Source organism: Elephas maximus, chromosome 26, assembly GCF_024166365.1.
Source record: "Elephas maximus indicus isolate mEleMax1 chromosome 26, mEleMax1 primary haplotype, whole genome shotgun sequence".
NCBI classification, from domain to species: Eukaryota; Metazoa; Chordata; class Mammalia; order Proboscidea; family Elephantidae; genus Elephas; species Elephas maximus.
Window position 1 is genome coordinate 26,869,213 of NC_064844.1, and position 21,525 is coordinate 26,890,737.

The following is a 21,525-nucleotide window of genomic DNA, read 5'->3' on the forward strand; positions in this document are numbered from 1 at the left end:
AGCTTATGACTTATTCCACCATTTCCAGCAGCATCTTTCAAACTGCAGTGGTACAATCAGTGAGTCTGGATATCAGTTTAGTGGGTCATGACCAGCAGTTTTTAAAAACTAGTAAAACAATTAACAGTATCACAGTGAATTGCAGATAAACCCAAACAAACCCACTGTCATTGAGTCAATTCTGACTCACAGCGACTCTGTAGGACAGCATAAACGGTCCCATAGGATTTTGGATAATAAGGGTGAATATTTTTCATGAAACTTTTGTGTCAGTTAACTGTAACTACACAGCTTGTGTATATAAAATGTAAAATATGTTTTTATTGTGGGTCAGAGTCAAAAGTTTGCAAGGCACTGCTCTAGAGAAAGCAGCTTCTCACTGACTATAACTCTCCCTCCAGGGAGAACAGTTTCCCTAAAGGGAATGAAAGGAGCACTGGTAGCACAGTGGTTAAAGTGCTCAGCTGCTAAACAAAAGGTCAGTGGTTCAAATCCACCAGCTGCTCTGTGAGAGAAAGACATGGCAGTCTGCTTCCGTGAAGATTATAGCCTTGGAAACCCTATGGGGAAGTTCTCTACTCTATCTTATAGGGTCACTATGAGTTTGAACTTGATTCAACAGCAACAGTTTTGGTTTTCAGTTTTAAGGGGAATGAAGTTCTGATAATCAGAGCAGTGACCATGGCTCAGAACTGTCAAGCAAAGACTGCCTAAGACTGTTGATGTCGGATGTTTGGGGTTCAAGAAAACTTGATTGGGAGCCTGGAGGAGTGTCACTGAATGGTCAGGAGTTAAGAACTTAGTTCCCTATCTGATGTTGTTCCCCAGACCCAGGTTCACACAAACTGATTTAGATCACCATGTATCACTAAATTCAGAACAGGCATTTTCTCTCAGTTGTTTGGGTTTCTGGACTGTTCCTTTTGGTGAATAATAAAACTAGATAACACATCTGAATATCAGACAACTCAGAGCTTCCTTCGGTCATAACATTACCTGTCATATGAAAGAAAGTATCTAACAACCTTTAGGTTTGTGTGCTGTGTTCTTACCTGGCGAGCAGTATAGCTTCCTGGGGATCCTGGATACCTCTCTATCAGCAGCGGTCGTAAGTCATTTTGCCACATTTCAGAAATATTGGTGCCTTCTGCCACTTGCCGGAGAGAAGATGAATTCAAAATGGCTGGTTGGTGATAATTCTGAGGATTAAATAAAATTGTTTAAGTCTATAATTTCATAATATGTTTAAGGCTTATTCTGAGACATTTGCAATTGCAAAAACTTCGCTTTGAACCTCAAAATTAAAGGATAACTTTTACGTCACAGGAAGTGAACTAAGCTACTTAGCTTTAAATTAGCCCCTTACATTAAGAAACTGGTCGTCTATTTTAAAATCAAAATTAACATAATGGCTTAAAAATCAACAAACCTGAGAATTAATAACCAAAAAAAAAAAAAACCAAACCCACTGCTGTTGAGTCGATTCCGACTCATAGCAACCCTTTAGGACAGAGTAAAACTGCTCCATAGAGTTTCCAAGGAGTGCCTGGTGGATTTGAACTGCTGACCTTTTGGTTAGCAGCCATAGCACTTAACCACTACCCCACCAGGGTTTCCTGAGAATTAATACCTAACTTTTACTACTTGTGTCAATACTCAGTCCTTCTCAACCTTGGGTTCCCTACTACCAGCTTTCCTGTCCCCTCCTGCCTTCTTGTTCTTGCCCCTGGGGCATGTGCCCCTTTAGTCTCCTTTTGTTTTATGTGCTGGTCTAATCTTTGGCTGAATGGTGAACCTCAGGAGTGACTTCATTGCTGAGCTAAAAGGGTGTCTGGGGGCCATACTATCCGGGTTTTTCCAGTCTTTGTCAGACCAGTAAGTCTGGTCTTTTGTGTGTGTGTGTCAGTTAGAATTTTGTTGTACATTTTCCTCCAGCTCTGTCCAGTACCCTCTATTGTGACCCCTGTCAGAGCAGTCAGTGGTCGTAGCTGGGCACCATCTAGTTGTGCTAGACTCACTCTGGTGGAGGCTGTGGTAGTTGTGGCCTTTGGTCTAATCTTCCCCTTGTGTCTTTGGTTTTCTTCATTCTCCCTTGCTCCCAAAGGAATGAGATCAGTGGAGTATCTTAGATGGCTGCTTACAAGCTTTTAAGACCCCAGATGCTACTCACCAAAGTAGAATGTAGAACATTTTCATTATAAACTATGTTATGCCAATTGAGCGAGATGTTCCCTAAGACCATGGTCCCCACAGCCCTCAGCCCAGCAATTCAGTCCCTCAAGGAGTTTGGATGTGTCTATGGAGCTTCCACGACCTTGCCTTTTATTTTCATTATTATTGCCTTTTATCATCAGCATCGTTATAAATTCGATCTTTATTTGTCTTTGCAGATTGGAAACACTACATACAAACTTACAGATGTATTTTAATGCATACATTAAAAAAATACACAAATCATAAAAATTTACTCCGATGGTGAAGAAGAGTTGGACAACATTGGCATTTTGTCAGTTGACATAACAACTCCACTTGTGGAAGGTTCTGAATAGTCTGTATTATCCCTGGGAATGCGGATAGTGTTTCCAGTCAGAAAATTAGTGAGAGTTGTCTGCGGTCCTTTTCTTTTTTTCTTCATATCTTTCATGGTAACATCTCACTGCTTCCTGAATCCGCCTATCCACTTTAGCAAAGCCATCAGCATTTGGGTCCATGTTTTTAAGCAACTGAAGCTCCTGATTTAGCTTAGAAAAAACTTTAGTTAATCCTTTCACTGAAATTTGTTCTAACAATTTCTCTTCTTCTTCTTCCTGATTATTTCTTTCTTCTTCAGCATTTCTTCCTTCTTCAAAATCCATTAAGTCTTGATCTGTCAATTTCCCTTCTGCTTGATCCACGTCAACAATACCAAGTTCTAAATTCAGCATTCTTGCCATATGGGTGATCTTTCCACTCGTCTCTTTCATCATATTACTCTGATCAAATGCTTGGAGCATGTTCACACAACTCAGCAATTTTTTCCAAATCCCCTGCATACATTTTCCCGGTACTTCCACCCAGGAAGATGCAATATTCTGGATACTCTGAAGAAGATTATAATTCTTCCAGAAATCATGTAAAGTTACTGTATCTCCATCTGTTGCAGCTATTGCCTGCGTAAACGTAGTCCGTAGGTAGTCTGCCTTGAAGATGGTGGGTGCACCTTGCTCCACAGGCTGAATCACACCATTTTCACATCTTGGTCTAGATCATCTACTCGAGGAGGATGTCCTGGGCATTATTCAGTAGAAGCAGAATCTTGAAAGCATGCTCTTTTCAAAGCAGAAGGCATGGACTTCTGGGGTGAAACAATTTAAAAACCAGTCTTCGAATAACACAATCATCATTCAGGCCTTGAAGTTACTTCTGTAGTACACTAGCAGCTTATTTTTGTCAATATTTTTGAATGCTCGGGGGTTTTCAGAACAATAAACAAAAAAAGGTTTTAATTTAAATCCAGCAGCATTTCCTCTAAGCAGCAGTGTGATTCTGTCTTTAAATGCCTTGAAGCCAGGCATCAACTTCACCCCCATGCAGAGGGTTGTAATTGTAGTTCACTGTAACTCGAATATGTCGTAAGTCAGGGACTACCTGTATAAGTTGTGTGACCTTGGGCAGGCCCCTTAACTTTTCACTCCGCCATAAACACTCTTTGATCTAGATCTGCAGTGTCAAATATGGTAGCCGCCAGTCACATGTGGGAAACACTGCTGGTATAGTGCTTAAGAGCTATGGCTGCTAACTAAAAGGTTGGCAGTTCAAATCCACCGGACCTTCCTTGGAAACCCTATGCAGCAGTTCTACTCTGTCCTATACAGTCACTATGAGTTGAAATTGACTCCACGGCAACAGGGTAAGCCGCATGTGGCTATCGAGCACTTGAAATGTGGCTACTCTGAATTGAAATATGCTGTCAGTGCAATATATACACTGGATTTAAAGACTCAGTAGGAAAAAAAAAGCCATAAAATATAATTTTTATAGTGATTACATACATGTTGATATGATAATTTTTGGATATACTGGGTAAAATAAAATATATTATTGAAATTAATTGCTTTTACCTTTTTAATGAAAACCTGTTGCTATCGAGTCAATTCCAACTCATGGTAATCCCACATGTTACAGAGTAGAACTTCCCCATAGGGTTTTCTTGGCTATAATCTTAACAGAAGCAGATCTCCAGGTCTTTCGTCTGCAATGCTGCTCGGTAGGTTCAAACTCTCAACTTTTCAGTTAGTAAAAACCTGAAAACTCCTTGCCATCGAGTTGATTATGACTCACAGCAACCCTGTAGGACACAGTAGAACTGCCTCATAGGATTTCCAAGGCTGTAAGCCTTTGTGGAAGCAGGCTGCCACATCTTTCTCCTGTGGAGCAGCTGGTGGGTTCAAACCACCAACCTTTCAATTAGCAGCAAAGCGATTAGCCAGTGCACCACCAGGGCTCCTTTAGGTTAGCAAACCATGTGCTACACCTTACGTATGTGATTCTCATTATATATTTCCATCGGACAGCACTAATCTAGACAACTGTTGCAGTTCTTTGCAGTCCAAGTTTGATGACTACAATCCACTAACTAGTAAATTTTTTGTCTTAAGTTAAAATCATTTTAATATTCTATTAATACTCACACTCTTAAGTACACATATATTAGAGCAAACTCTGCTTAAAAGGCAAAACAAACATAACATTCAAATTTGGTTATTGGATTTTGCTTTACACATGCTGTATTCTGTTCAGACACTAGTGATGATAATGAATCATTCATTCATTACAGGTTTATCAGACACTCAATGATGCAATATGTTACTCCTCCCCAAAGGTGAGTGGTTGATCAGATGATTTCTTCCCTGAGGTGAGTGATAAGGGTTATATAAGAATATTGAGTTCTCCTAAATGCAAAACAAATTGGTGGAGACTTGGCTATTTGTCAGCACCACAGTTAGCTGAATACGTTTAAGCAATCATGCGAGTATTTTCACTCTATGTGACTGGTGAGAAACTATGGAATTGGAGTATACTTATTGCATAATTATTTATGCTTATCTATATTTTTTTTTATATATATTTTGAGATGGTTCTGTTACTCTCCAGTATTATTACATGGTTTGTGGGATCAGATAGACTCAGATGCCTCTCAGCTCAGCACCTCCCACGTAGCAGCTGTAACCCTGGCCAAGTTATTAAGCTCATTAAGGCTCAATTTTCTCATCTGTAAAATGGAGGTAATTATAATTAATTGAGCTAATATATGTAAAGTGCCACAGTAAACACTCACTAAGTGTTAGTTCTATTCTCTTCTATCAAATACTTTAAAAAAAAAAAAAACTGTTGCTATTTAGACAATTCTGACTCACGGTGACCCCATGTGTGTCAGAGTAGAACTGTGCTCCCCAGGGTTTTCAATGGCTGATTTTTCAGAAGTAGATCACCAAGCCTTTCTTCCAAGGCATCTCTGGGTGGACTTGAACCTCTAGCCTCTCAGTCAGCAGCCAAGGACATTAACTGTTTGCACCACCCAGGGACTCCATCAAACACAAGGCCATTGCCATTTAGCATATGCCAATGCAGGGTGACAGTGACCACATGTATTACAGAGTAGAACTGCTCCATAGGGTTATCTTAGCTGCAATTTTTCTGGAAGCAGGTCACCAGCTCTTTCTCCCTCAGAGTCACTGGGCAGGTTCAAACTGCCAATCTTTAAGTTAGTAGTCCAGTACAAACCTTTTGTGCCACTCAGGGACCACATTAGCTTATACTAACAGGGTACAGATTTTTATTGCTGCAAAGGCCACGAGAGAGGATCACATCCAATATCCTTGATTTGTTTCAGTGGAAACTGAGGTCTATAAAGACCAACTCCTTTTCCCCAAGGTCATAGGAGAGTGGGCCCTGATCTAGCACTAGTTCTACTCTGCCTCACTGCCCCATTCAAATACTGCCAGTTGATTTTTTTTTTTTTAATTTTGCTGCTGTTGTTGAGAATATACACAAGAAAATATACACGAATTCAACAGTTTCTACATGTACAATTCAGTGACATTGATTACATTCTTTGAGGTATGCAACCATTCTTGGCATCCTTTTCTGAGTTGTTCCTCCCCCATTAACATAAACTCAGCACCCCTTTTCAATTCTTTTGAGTTGCTGTTGTCAATTTCATCCCACATAGACAGTTGTTAAAAGACCATAATGCTCAAGGCAGCCATTTTTCACTAGTTAAGCTGAGCTATTGTTTATTGTTTGGTTTTAAGAAGACTTCAGGGAATATTTTTGGTTTAAGGTTTAAAGATTATCTCAGGGCAATAGTTTCAGGGTTCGTTCAGCCTCCATAAATCCAGAAAGTCTGGAGTCCACAAGAATTTGAAATTTTGTTCCGCATTTTCACCTTTTTGATCAAGTTTCCTCTATAGAATCCTTGATCAAAATATTCAGTAATGGTACCTGGGCACCATTAAGTTCTGATCACATGGCGAAGGTGGCCATTACTCATGGAGGCAATTAGCCGCACATTCTATCTCCTCCTCATTCCTGACCCTTCTTTGTCTGTTGCTTCAGGCAAATATAGGCCAATTGTTGTGCCTTGGATGACCGCTTGCAAGCTTTTAAGACCACGGGCACTGCGCAAGGAACTAAAACGCAGAACAGAAGCACTAACCACATTCTTAGTTCAATTAACTGGGATGTTGACGCTGTGTGTGAACATCTTAAGGATTGCGTTTGTTTACTGGTAATAAATTTTTAAATGTATTTTCTGAATAAATGTGTCACTGCAGCCTTTAAACCCTTTTTAAACTTGGATCTAGGATCTAAGTCCTCATGCTAGCTATCAAATAGCACTTTGAGAAGAAAGCTGAAGCCAAAAGACAAAATAGAAATATGAGAAGAGAAAAGATAAAAGTCCAGGAAAAATGTCAAAAGAGGCACATGGTTATTATTACCTAACCCTGCCTACAACAGCCGGTCGGGATTCTCCCAAGGCCTCACAAGAAGCCACACGTAGTGCTGCTTGTTCTGGTTCACCACGCTTCAGCAACCCTGGCACCCTTCCAGACCCCGAAGCCTGAGGCTTTGCCCCCTGGCACCTGTGTCACCCTCTGTCTTGTTTCCCTTTCATCTTCACCTAGCTACCTCTTGCTCACCCTCAAGCAACGGCTTGGAGGACGCTTCCTCAGAAAACCTTTCCTGACTCTTTGGGCTATGTTAACGTCCTCGATTGTTAACCAAAAGGTTGGAGGTTCAAGTCCACCCAGGAGCACCTCAGAAGAGAGTCCTCGTGATCTACTTCCAAAAAATCAGCCACTGGAAACGCTATGGAGCACAGTTCTACTCTGACCCACGTGGGGTGCCCAGGAGTCCCCGTCAACTCAACGGCAACTGTTTTTTTTTTTTTATATAATCCCAACCACAGAGTTCTTTTCCTTCATTGTACACAATTGTAATTAAGTGTGTATTTGTTTAATGTCTGTATTCCATACACAATGTAAGCACCGTGAGGGCAGGACAACCTGTCCTACTTACCACTCTCTTCCCAGCACCATACAGCGCCCAGCTCATATTGAGCACTGAGTAAAAACTAGGTGAATTAATCACAGAAGGAATCAACAGATGAATGACCTTTCTAAACTATCTTCATAAGGCTGTGTTTACACAATGATTAAGGTAAAATGGGCGTTTTTGCCATCAGTAAGTACCAAACCAGCTGAATACACAGCTACATGCAAAGAGACAGGGAGTGCTGTGGTTCAATGTCTATGGGCTTTGTTATTTTTGATACTCAGTGCTTGGGATGGCTTAGAGATGGGTGAGCCCAGGATGGTCACTGTGACAATAAAGAACTGTTGTGATGAAGGCTGCTCTACCACTGGCTCCTTTCCTACTTACTGTCCATTACTCTGTCCCAGGGCCCGCCTGGGCCCTTCACTTTGTGTTCACAGTGAAAGGAAATCAAGTTCACTTTTAAATGGGTGCTTTTTATATAGAGGCTTGAAAGAGTTCTTAAGAGATTTGAGAGAAAAAAATCGGATCAAAATAAATAAACCCCCAGTATCTCTTTTTTTTTTTTTTTATCTCTAGCTGCAAACACGTATGTGGATAAAACATAGTTAACAAATAGCAGCATTAAATGCTTGTTGAATGAATAAAACTACATTCAGCAAACAGGCCTATAGATGCTCATGAATGTAGAGGCTTGGCACATGTTGCTTCTAAACCTCCTGGACTCAACCATTTCATTAACATACTTCAGTAAAGAGCACTGTCCTCTCCTGGCCTCTCAGGGAGTAAAGGTCCCGCATGTGAAATCACAGACAGAAGCTTCCCCGTCAGTGGAGGTTGTGAGAAACAACCACACCCAGTGAATTACTTGAGCCCTTCATCTAATTAAAGTCCTGTTTTTTTTTTTTATGGAAAAGCATTTGACTTTTCCATCCTAAAGAGCATGCATTTGATTTTTATGGCACCTTACTCTCAGAACTCAATACATATTTAAAAAAAAAAAAATCTACGTGGAGACAAGAGGAAGGAGAAAACTGGAAAGAAAGTGTGGGCCAGCAATGAAGAAAGTAACTGAGACACAGTATTGAGTCCCACGATAAATGCAAACAACACGTTATTCTAGGTTTATTTTAGATAAAAGATACATAGACAATTTTCTATCAGTACAAATGTCAACAAAGTACCTGGGTGGCACAAAGATTAAGCATTCAACTCGACTACTAGCTGAAAGGCTGGTGGGTCGAACCCACCCAGTGGCACCTGGGAAGGCAGGCCTGGAGATCCACTTTCAAAAGGTCACAGCCTTGAAAAATCCTATGGAGAAGTTCTACTCTGCACACACTGAGTAGCGTCTGAGGTATTAAAAGCTTGTGAGTGTCCATCTAAAATACAACTATTGCTCTCCTTCTGTCAGGAGCAAAGAAGAGTGAAGAAAACCAAAGACTCAAGGAAACAATTAGTCCAAAGGATTAATGGACCACAGGAACCACAGCTCCACCAGCATGAGACCAGAGGAACTAGATGGTGCCCAGCTACCACTACTCACTGCTCTGACTAGGATCACAATAGAACGTCCCAGTTAGAGTGGGAAAAAAATCTAGAACAAAATTCAAATTTATAAAAAAGACCCGATTTACTGGTCTGAGAGTGAGTGGAGTTACTCCCAAGACTATAATTCTTAGACACCCTTCCAATTGGAGTGAAGCCATTCCCAGAGATCACCTTTCAGCCAAATAATTGACAGGTCTATAAATAAACAGTAACGCATGCAAGGAAAGAGCTCCTTAGAACAATCATCTACATGACACCAAAAGGACAACATATGCCCAAAAGCAAAGACGAGAAGAAAGGAAGGGACAGGAAAATCAGAGGAATGAAAATGGGGAATCAGGGTGGTAATGGGGAGAGTGCTGACTCATTGCAGGTATTGCAACCAATGTCATGGAACAGTTTGTGCATAAATTATTGAATAAGAAACTAATTTGCTCTGTAAACCTTCACTTAAAGTACAATAAAAATAAATACATAAATAAATAATTAGCCTTATTGAAACTTTACTATGTGCCAGGCACTGTGCCAAGTGCTTTACATGAATTAGCTCATTTAATTCTCATAAAAATCTATGAGATTGGTATAATTATTACCCAACTCTATAGCTATAAATGTAAATACGTACACATATGGATGTATATGTGCATACGTGTGTGTATACAGAGACAGAGGAAAAAAACTAAAAATAAAAATACCAAAATGTTAACAATTATTTCTTTTTTTTTTAATTTATTTATTGTGCTTTAGGTGAAAGTTTACACATCAAGTCAGTCTCTCATACAAAAAGCCATACACACCTCGCTGTGCACTCTCAGCTGCTCTCCCCTTAATGAGACAGCACACTCCTCCTTTCCACCCTGTATTCCCCCGTGTCCATTCAACCAGCTCCTGTACCCCGTCCCTCCCCATCTCGCCACCAGACAGGAGTCGCCCACATAGTCTCATGTGTCTACTTGAGCCACGAAGTTCACTCCTCACCAGCATCATTGTCTATCTTATAGTCCAGGCCAATCCCTGTCTGCAGAGTTGGTTTCAGGAATGGTTCCAACCTTGGGCTATCAACGAGTCTGAGGACCATGATCATCAGGGTCCCTCCAGTCTCAGTCAGACCATTAATCTTGGTCTTTTTACTAGAATTTAAGCAATTATTTCTGAATGGTGGGATTATGGGTGACATTAGTTTTCTTTTTAGTATACTTTTCTATAGTTTCCAAGTCTTCTAAAATAAAAACCAAACCTGTTGCCGTTGAGTCGATTTCGACTCATAGTGACCCTGTAATAAAATAAAAGCACATGTTAACTTTATAATTGGGTGACTTCAATAGAAGCCATACTTTTTAATTTATTGGAGCTAATAACTTCCTTTTTAAAAAATATATGCAGGGGCCTATCTACAGAAAATATCGCCTAGGGCCATTAGTGTTAAACTGTTGAATGATCTATCACAGCTGGTTATAGAAACTGTGATGGCCAATTGAAACTGCTCATTGGCAACCCCCCTCAAGCGGTATCCAGAGCACGCTCCCTACCTGCTATATGCCTTAGTTATATACCAGATTTAGCCTTATCGAAAACGGCCAGTCACTTGCACCTCACGGAGAATTGATTTAATGAGATTCCTTCCAACAGCTGGTTGACAGCATTGTACTAAAGGACTGGGATGGGGGAAAAAGAGCAGGAAGGAGGACAAGTAATTTTAGAATATGGATCAACCCCCAAAGTATCGATAACTTTTAAGTAGCACAAAAGAGAGCAGGGAAAAAGGAGAATATGGTGTAAACAAAACAAGATACCAAAACCAAACTACCTATTTTGAAAATCCATTTAGGGTCCACCATGGCCCAGAAAGGGCAAAATAAACACTTCTGACCCTCTATCCCTGCCCACCAGCCCCATGCTCCTGTGCTACCTGGGCACTGTTCTCTGTACCATCTGCTAGGACTCACGAACCTTAGAGAAGAAAGTAGAGGAGGAAAGGAAAGCTCATGGTAGAGTAAAATCCTGGTTCTGCAATTTGATCCTGTAATCATGGCTAAGTTCTGTAACTTCTCTGGGTTTCAATTTCCTCATCTATAAATTGGGCCAATTGTTTCCTTGAGTCTTTGGTTTTCTTCATTCTCCTTTACTCCAGACAGAAAGAGACCAATAGTTCTATCTTCGATGGCCACTCGCTAGCTTTTAAGACCCCAGATGCTACTCACCAAAGTAGGGTGTAGAATGTTTTCTTTATGAACTACGTTATGCAAATTGACCTAGATGTCCCCCGAGACCATGGTCCTTAGCCTTCAAGCCTAGTAACTCAGTCCCTTGAGGTGTCTGGTTATGTCTAGGCAGTTTCAATGACTGTGCGGCCTATGTGCTCTATTATATACGTGAATATACATCCAGCACATACAAATACGTATGTAGAAATATCCACAGCCAAATCTATATATGCACGTGAGTGTACTCCCACGCCTATTCAGCATACATTTCTATCTATGTATCCACTCATAGACTATTGTTTGTTATTACTGGTGTTACAGGACTGTGAATGTTATAGTATTTATCTTCATTGCCTTTTATTCTTGTGTACCTCACAGTATCTTTCCTTGGCTTGTTTAAGTTGTGCTGACTTCCGCCATATTGTGTACTGCCTTTACGTTCACCAAAGTTAATACGTGTCTACTCTCTAGTTAGTGATTTTCCCTCCCTCCCCCTTCCATCCCTGGAAACCATCAAAAATGTTTCTTTCTGGGTGTAAACGTTTTCTTGACTTTTTCTAATAGTAGCTTCATACGATACTTGTCCTTTTGTGAATTATTTTTTCTCAGCACAGTGTCCTCCAAATTCATCCATGTTGTGAGATGTTTCACGGATTCATCATTATTCTTAATCACTGCATATAATTGTTTACTTTTCAATAAACACATGAACATTTATTACATATGAGAAACCATGCTGCATATACAATTTTATGTCCTGTGGTTTTACTTAATACAATATTATGAGTATTTCCTTAAGCCAATAAATTAATTAAAAGCATCATTTGATGGTTGCAAAATCATTATGATTCCATCATTTATTTGACTATTCCTTTATTGTTGGATAGTTAGGTTGTGTCCAAATTTTCTCTATTATAAAGCTGGGACGCAAAGTATTTTAACTGATAGAATTTTTCTTCATGGCAGCAAAAGTGAAAAAGAAAAATTCAAGTCATATGGCGGGTGAGGGACAGACTTTTTGAAAAGAGTAACCACTTATAGAAGGGTTGGCCTTACCTCGGAATCTCTACCAGGGTCAACTCTGGCAAATGGCTCGTGCTTTTCCCAACACTGCACATGCTTCTGCTTCTGGACCAGTATTTTAAAAGTCTGCGGAGTATCCCTCCCTATGGTTAGAAGGTTGGAAGAATTCTTATCCCCACCCCCCAGATCGTTATGGAAGCAGCAATGGAGGCCTCACGGTAGGGGCAAGGAGGTTAGTGCTAGGCCAGGTGTTGGTAGTGTGAGAAGGACAAAATGAACCATTTTTGAGCCCCTGTCATCTGGTAGTAAGTACTATGACAACCATTTCTCAGATAAACAATCTTTTTTTAGTCACAGCTAGTAAGTGAGGGAGTTGGATTTGACCCTAAATTGTTGTGTTCAAGCCCATTCTGCTCTGCCTTTAAGTAGAGGGCTGCTTTTGTTTTTTAAAGACATAACTATTTTCTCCAGCTCCTAACTCTTCCACAACTGCATTTGTAATGTCGGTGATATCTGACACACAGAAGGAGTTCAGTAAACGCTGGCTGAGTTGAATTTACAGGTTGACAGAGGTGTTCATTTGAGTGCTGTCTGAGAGACACTCATAGGGGGTGGAAACTGGAATTGAAGTGGCTGCACTTCTGGAATTATCTCACTTTAATTTTGGGACCTCAAAACACTCTGCAAGCTGGGCCAGCTCTACAAATTATGTCATTAAAACCTGCTGTGGCCCAGCACCATGCAAGTAGCCTAGGGAAAGATGGCTCAGGATATCTGGTTCACATTTTTCAGCTGCAAGATTCTTGCCACCCCACGCCAAGCAGACTCTGTCCTTTCTGCCTGGATGAAAAGACAAGGCAGAGGCTGTACCAGAGCCACATTCCTCTGAGGATACCTGTGTTGTTGTTGGTCGCCATTGAGTGGATTGCAACTCATCAGGACCCAATGTGTGCAGAGTAGAACTGTTCCATAGGATTTTCAAGGCTGTGACCTTTTGGAAGCAGATCTCAAGGCCTAACTTCTGAGGCACTTCTGGGTTAGTTTGAACCACCAGCCTTTTGGCTACTAGTCAAGTGGAATGCTTAACTGTTTGTGCCAGAAACTCTGTGGACACTTGTACTGATAGAAAATTGTCTACATGTTTTTTATCTAAAACAAACCTAGAATAATGTGTGGTTTGCATTTATCATGGGACTCAATACTGTGCCTCAGTTACTTTCCTCATGCCCAGCCCACACTTTCTTTCCAGTTTTCTCCTCTTTCTCCTTCCTCCTATCTCCACTTACATTTTTTATATGTATTCAGTTCTGAGAATAAGGAGCCATAAAAATTGAATGCATACTGTTTAGTTTGGAAAAGTCAAATGCTTTTCCATACAGAACTTTAATTAGTCAAAGGGCTCAAGTAATTCATTGGGCGTGGTTGTTTCTCATAGCCTTCACTGATGGGGAAATTTCTGTCTGTGATTTCACAGAGGCATCTTTACTCCCCGAGAGGCCAGGAGAGGAGAGTGCTCTTTATTGAAGTATGTTAATGAAATGGTTGAGTCCAGGAGGTTTAAGAGCAACATATGCGAAGTCTCTATATTCATGAGCACCTTTAGACCTGTTTGCTGATCGTAGTTTCATTCATTTGGCAAGCATTTAATGCTGCTATTTGTTAACTATGTTTCACTCACGTATCTGTTTGCAAAAAGAGATACTGGGGGTTTATTTATTTTGTTCCCATTTTTTCTCTTAAATCTCTCAAGAACTCTTTCAAGCCTCTATAAAGCAACCATTTAAAAGTGAGCTTGATTTCTTTCACTGTCGACCTGAAGGAAAGGATCCTGTCCACATTAACCAGGTGGGCCCTGGGACAGAGTAATGGACAATAGGTAAGAAAACAGCCAGTGGACCTCCAAAACCTCAGATGCTGCCCTCTGCTGCACCCCCCAGGCCCAGCCCGCCAGCCCCAATTCATGCTGCAAACTACCCATTCCCACCCCTCCACACCTGCTGGACCTGCCCTGCTGCACTATAGTTAAGCAACTGGCCCTGCCCACCTGGACAAGGTGGTGAGAACTATCGTGCCCATGGACAAGAAAGCAACAAAGCACACCCAGCCTTCCCACCCAGACATAATCAAATAAAACAAAAAAGGATGAAACAAACAAACCTACAATCTATGAACAAAGAAAATAATTCCTGAATGTCTCCGAGACAGCAGATAATGCCAAAACCTATTTTAAAAAAAAAAAAAAAGGACAGGATGGCTGCAGTAAGTGAGCAAAATAAAACACCAAGATGACCTTTCAGTAGAAGAAAAGGCACTGGGACTACCTGATAGGGAATTCAGAAGTCTTATATTCAGGGATTTCCAAAAGATTAGGAAAATCATGAAGGAAAACGCAGACAAACCAATGGGAGAATTCAGGAAAATAATACAAGAACAGAATGTTAAAATAAATAAGCAATTAGAAATCATACAAAAACAGCAATTAGAAATCTAAAAGATAAACAAGATTTTAGAAATGGACAATGCAATAGGTTTTAAGAGCAAACCTGAAACAATGGAAGGTGGGATCAGCGAAATTGAAGACAAATCTTTGGATACCATTTTGTTTGAGGAAAAATCAGAGAAAACAATGAAGAAAATCTAAGAACTATGTGGGATACAATCAAGAACAAAATTTGCAGGTGATCAGAGTTCCAGAACAGAGGGACAAAATGGAAAACACAGAGAGGATCGTTGAAGATTTGTTAAAAGACAACTTCCCTAATATCATTTTTAAAAAGAAGAGATCCAAATGGTCAGTAAACGTATACAAAGAAAAAAAAATTTTTTTTTCAAGTACATAGGAACTTGATAAATACAAATTAAAACAACCACAATGAAGTAATAATATTCACCAACAGGTTCCTAGGTATTTAACCTAGAGAAGCTCTGGCACCTGTCCAAAGATGTCCATAGTCGCACTGTTCTTAGTAGCACAAAACTGAAAATACCTAAATACATATTAGCAGTACAGTGGTTAAATAATTAATGGCACCCTGGAATGTAATATTAGGAAATACTGTAAAGCAGTGAAAATGAATAAGCTATGGCTACATAGAAAAGAAGAAAACTTCCCTAATACCATGAAAGATGAAAAGCTGACCATCCAAGAAGCTCAATGAATCCCATATAAGATAGACCTCAAAAGAAAGACATACCAAAATCGCCTAGACATATCATAATCACGCTTGCACAAACCAAAGACAAAGAATCCTGAGAATGGCTTGAGAAAAATGAAAAGTCACATACAAAGGGGAGACAATAAGACTAAGCTCTGATTACTCAACAGAAACCATGCAGGCAAGAAAGCAAAGGGATGACATATATAAACCTTTGGGAAAAAAAATTGCCAACCAAGAATAATGTATCATGCAAAACTCTTGCTCAAATATGATAGCGAAATTGGAATATTTCCAGATAAACAGAAATTAAGGGAATACGTAAAAACCAAACCAAACTTACAAGAATTATTAAAGGGATTCCTTCAGTTAGAGAACCAAGAACATTAGAAAACAACCTGAATCTAGGACACAGGACAGCATCAACCACATACCAATCTAGGTAATGAACTCTCAAGTATAAAACAAAACTAAAGTTTTACAACCGAGAACTAGAGATGTCAATCTCAAAATGACAATAATGTCAGAACAATAAAAGAGGGACTAATCAGTGTAGGTATAGAATTTTGAAATGTAGAGGAAATCAAGGTGATATCAAATAATAAAAGACTGGTTCCAACTTACGAAGATAAGGTTACATTTCAAAGTAACCACAAAAAAATGAAACAAATCCACTCATCAAAATAAAGAAGAAAAACACAAAGTTTCAGTAAATACAAAATCTACAAAAACGAAAGAAACAAAAAGAGAATTCACAAACACAAGGAATTCAGCACAGGAGAGTAACAGGAATAAAGAAAACATCAGTACCACAAAAAAAAAAAAAAAAGCACTACGAAATGACAGCAATAAACTCCTATCTACAGATAATCACACTGAATGTAAACGACTTAAATGCACCCATAAAGACACAGAGAGACAGAATGGATTAAAAAAAAACATGAACCATCAATATCCTGTCTACAGAAGACACACCTTAGAAACAAAGACGTAAATAATGGGAAAAAATATCAAGCTAACAGCTACCAAAAAAGAGAGAAATGGCATACTAACCTCAGATAAGAAAGGCATTAAGACAATATCCACCATAAATGACAAGGAAGGATATAATATAATGATTAAAGGGACAATCCACTATTATGATTTAACCACAATAAACATTTACACACCCAACGACAGGGCTACAAAATACATAAAAGAAACTCTAAAAGCACTGAAGAGAGAAACTGACAATTCCAAAATAATAGTATGAGACTTCAATGCACCACTCTTCGTAAAGGACAGAACATCTAGAAAGAAACTCAAAGATACATAAGATCTAAAGGCCACAATCAACTAACTTGACTTCATAGACATAGATAGAACACTCCACCCAACAGCAGCAAAGTGAGCATTCTTTCCATGCACATGGAATGTACTCCAGAATAGACCACATAAAAAAAAAAAAAATTTTTTTTTTTTTGGCCCGAAAGCAATCCTCAACAAAACCCATAATTTGAGATAATACAAAATACCTTCTTTGATCACAACGCTTTAAAAGTAGAAATCAGTAACAAGAAGAGCAAGGGAAAAAAATCAAATAGATGGAAACTGAGTAATAAAAAAAAAAAGACTGCTTAAAAACCACTGGGTAATAGAAGAAATCAAAGACAGAATCAAAAAATTCTTAGAATCAAATGAGAATGAAAACATATCATACCAAAAGCTTTGGAACACAGCAAAGGCAGCACTCACAGGTCAATATAAAGCAAAGATGCACACATCAAAAAAGAAGAAACAGACAAAATCAAAACATTAGCTACACAACTCGAAAAATAGAAAGAGAACAGCAAAAAAAGCCCACAGCAACCAGAAGAAAGGAAATAATAAAGATCAGAGCAGAAATAAATGAAATAGAGAATTAAAAAAAAAAAAAAAGAAGCAACAAAACCAAAAGTTGGTTCTTTGAAAGGATCAACAAAATCAACAGGCCTTTGCCAAAACTGGGAAAAGAAAAACAGGAGAGGAAGCAAATAACCCAAATAAGAAATGAAATGGGGGAATTACAACAGATCCAACTGTAATAAAAAGGATTGTAACAGAGTACTGCGAAAAACAATACTCCAAAAAATTTGAAAACCTAGAAGAAATGGACATGTTTCTAGAAACACACTATCTACTTAAACCAACACAAACTGAAGTAGAAAATCTGAACAGACAAATAACAAGAGAAGAGATTAAGAATGTTATAAAACTAAAAAAAAAAAAAAAAAAAAGCCCTGGCCCAGAAGGCTTCACTGGAGAATTTACCAAACATTCAGAGACTAGCTCACACTACTACATGCAAACTATTGCATAATATAGATAAGGAAGGGATACTTCCAAATTCATTCTATGAAGCCAGCATAACACTGATACCAAAACCAGGCAAAGACACAACAAAAAAAGAAAATTACAGACCAATATCTCTCATGAATAAAAACAGATGTAAAAATTCTCAACAAAATTCTAACCAATAAAATTCAGGATCATGTTAAAAAAAAATTCATATACCACAAACAAGTGGGATTCATACCAGGTATGCAAGAATGCCCCCACTTGTCTGTCAGTTTGTCGTACTGTGGGGGATTGTGTGTTGCTGGGAAGCTGAAAGCTATGCCACCGGTACTCAGGTACCAGCAGGGTCACCCATGCAGGACAGGTTTCAGATGACCTTCCAGACTAAGACAGACTAGAAAGAAGGACCCGGCAGTCTACTTCTAAAAAGCTTTAGCCAGTGAAAACCTTATGAATAGCAGCAGAACATTGTCTGACATAGTGCTGGAAGATGAGGCCCCCAGGTTGGAAGACACTCAAAAGATGACTGGGGAAGAGCTGCCTCCTCAAAGTAGAGTCGACCTTAATGATACGGATGGAGTAAAGCTTTCAGGACCTTCATTTGCTGATGTGGCATGACTCAAAATGAGGAGAAACAGCTGCAAACATCCATTAATAATCGGAACCTGGAATGTACAAGGTATGAATCTAGGAAAATTGGAAATCGTCAAAAATGAAATTGAATGCATAAACATCAGTATCCTAGGCATTAGTGAGCTGAAATGGACTGGTACTGGCCATTTTGAATTGGACAATCATATAGTCTACTATGCTGAGAATGACAACTCAAAGAGGAATGGTGTCGCATTCATCGTCAAAAAGAACATTTCAAGATCTATCCTGAAGTACAATGCTGTCAGTGATAGGATAATATCCATATGCCTACAAGGAAGACCAGTTAATACGACTATTATTCAAATATACGCACAAACCACTAGGGCCAAAGATGAAGAAATAGATTTTTATCAGCTGCTGCAGTCTGAAACTGATCGAACATGCAGTCAAGATTCATTGATAATTACTGGCAATTGAAATGCGAAAGTTGGAAACAAAGAAGAAGGATCAGTAGTTGGAAAATATGGCCTTGGTGACAGAAACAATGCCGGAGGTCCAACGATAGAATTTTGCAAGACCAACTACTTCTTCATTGCAAATACCTTATTTCACCAACATAAACGGCAACTATACACATGGACCTCACCAGATGGAACACACAAAATCAGATTGACTACATCTGTGGAAAAAGGTAATGGAAAAGCTCAATATCATCAGTCAGAACAAGGGCAGGGGCTGACTGTGGGACAGACCATCAATTGCTCATATGCAAGTTCAAGCTGAAACTGAAGAAAATCAGAGCAAGTCCATGACAGCCAAAATATGACCTTGAGTATATTCCACCTAAATTTAGAGATCACCTCAAGAACAGATTTGACGCATTGAACACTAGTGACCGAAGACCAGAGGAGTTGTGGAATGACATCAAGGACATCATTCATGAAGAAAGCAAGAGGTCACTGAAAAGACAGGAAAGAAAGAAAAGACCAAGATGGATGTCAGAGGAGACTCTGAAACTTGCTCTTGAGCGTCGAGTAGCTAAAGCAAAAGGAAGAATTGATGAAGTAAAAGAACTGAACTGAAGATTTCAAAGGGCGGCTCAAGAAGACAAAGTAAAGTATTATAATGACATGTGCAAAGAGCTGGAGATGGAAAACCAAAAGGGAAGAACACGCTCGGCATTTCTCAAGCTGAAAGAACTGAAGAAAAAATTCAAACCTCGAGTTGCAATAGTGAAGGATTCTATGGAGGAAAAATTAAATGATGCAGGAAGCATCAAAAGAAGATGGAAGGAATACACAGAGTCATCATACCAAAAAGAATTAGCTGATATTCAACCATTTCAAGAGGTGGCATATGATCAGGAACCTATGGTACTGAAGGAAGAAGTCCAAGCTTCTCTGAAGGCATTGGCAAAAAACAAGGCTCCAGGAATTGATGGAATATCAGTTGAGATGCTTTGACAAACAGATGCAGTGCTGGAGGTGCTCACTCATCTATGCCAAGAAATATGGAAGACAGCTTCCTGGCCAACTGACTGGAAGAGATCCATATGTATGCCTATTCCCAACAAAGGTGATCCAACCGAATGTGGAAATTATAGAACAATATCATTAAATCACACATAAGCAAAATTTTGCTGAAGATCATTCAAAAACGGCTACAGCAGTATATCGACAGGGAACTGCCAGAAATTCAGGCCGTTTTCAGAAGAGGACGTGGAACCAGGGATATCATTGCTGATGTCAGATGGATCCTAGCTGAAAGCAGAGAATACCAGAAGGATGTTTACCTGTGTTTTATTGACTATGCAAAGGCATTCGACAGTGTGGATCATAACAAACTATGGATAACACTCTGAAGAATGGGAATTCCAGAACCCTTAATTGTGCTCGTGAGGAACCTTTACACAGATCAAGAGGCAGTTGTTCAGACAGAATAAGGGGATACTGATTGGTTTAAAGTCAGGAAAGGTGTGCGTCAGGGTTGTATCCTTTCACCATACCTATTTAATCTGTATACTGAACAAATAATACGAGAAGCTGGACTATATGAAGAAGAACAGGGCATCAGGATTAGAGGAAGATTCATTAACAACCTGCGTTATGTGGATGACACAACCTTGCTTGCTGAAAGTGAAGAAGGCTTGAACCACTTACTAATGAAGATCAAAGACCACAGCCTTCAGTATGGATTGCACCTCAACATAAAGAAAACAAAAATCCTCACAACTGGACCAATGAGCAACATCATGATAAATGGAGAAAAGATTGAAGTTGTCAAGGATTTCATTTTACTTGGATCCACAATCAACAGCCATGGAAGTAGCAGTCAAGAAATCAAAAGACGCATTGCATTGGGCAAATCTGCTGCAAAGGACCTCTTCAAAGTGTTGAAGAGCAAAGATGTCACCCTGAAGACTAAAGTGTGCCTGACCCAAGCCATGGTAGTTTCAATCACATCATATGCATGTGAAAGCTGGACAATGAATAAGGAAGACTGAAGAAGGGTTGATGCCTTTGAATTGTGGTGTTGGTGAAGAATATTGAATATACAGTGGAATGCCAAAAGAACGAACAAATCTGTCTTGGAAGAAGTGCAGCCAGAATACTCCTTAGAGGCAAGGATGGTGAGACTGCGTCTTACACACTTTGGACATGTTGTTAGGAGGGATCAGTCCCTGGAGAAGGACATCATGCTTGGCAGAGTACAGAGTCAGCGGAAAAGAGGAAGACCCTCAAAGAGGTGGATTGACACAGTGGCTGCAACAATGAGCTCAAGCATAACAATGATTGTAAGGATGGCGCAGGACCGGGCAGTGTTTCGTTCTGTTGTGTGTTTCGTTATGAATCAGAACCGACTCAACAGCACCTAACAACAACAACAACATGCAAGAATGGTTCAACATTAGAAAATCAATCAATGTAATCTACCACATAAATAAACCAAAATAAAAGAATCACATAATCATCTCAATTGACTAGGAAAAGGCATTCGGTAAAGTCCAACACCCACTCCTGATAAAAACTCTCAATAACATAGGTATGGAAGGATAATTCCTCAACACAATAAAGGGCATCTATAAAAAACCAACAGCCAAGGCAAGAAAAAGAAATAAAGGTACGTAGAGAATTCAAAAGACTCCA

The 21,525-nt window shown here is 39.5% G+C and overlaps 1 protein-coding gene across 1 annotated transcript in view; it reads right to left on the reverse strand.

Annotated features, from left to right (window-relative positions):
- QPCT (glutaminyl-peptide cyclotransferase) overlaps positions 1-21,525 on the reverse strand; it is a 56,035-nt gene that overhangs the window by 28,042 nt on the left and 6,468 nt on the right. Inside the window, exon 2 of the mRNA XM_049870468.1 lies at positions 1,053-1,199. Within this exon, the coding sequence (XP_049726425.1) occupies positions 1,053-1,199 (147 nt within the window). The remainder of the gene's footprint in view (positions 1-1,052; positions 1,200-21,525) is intronic.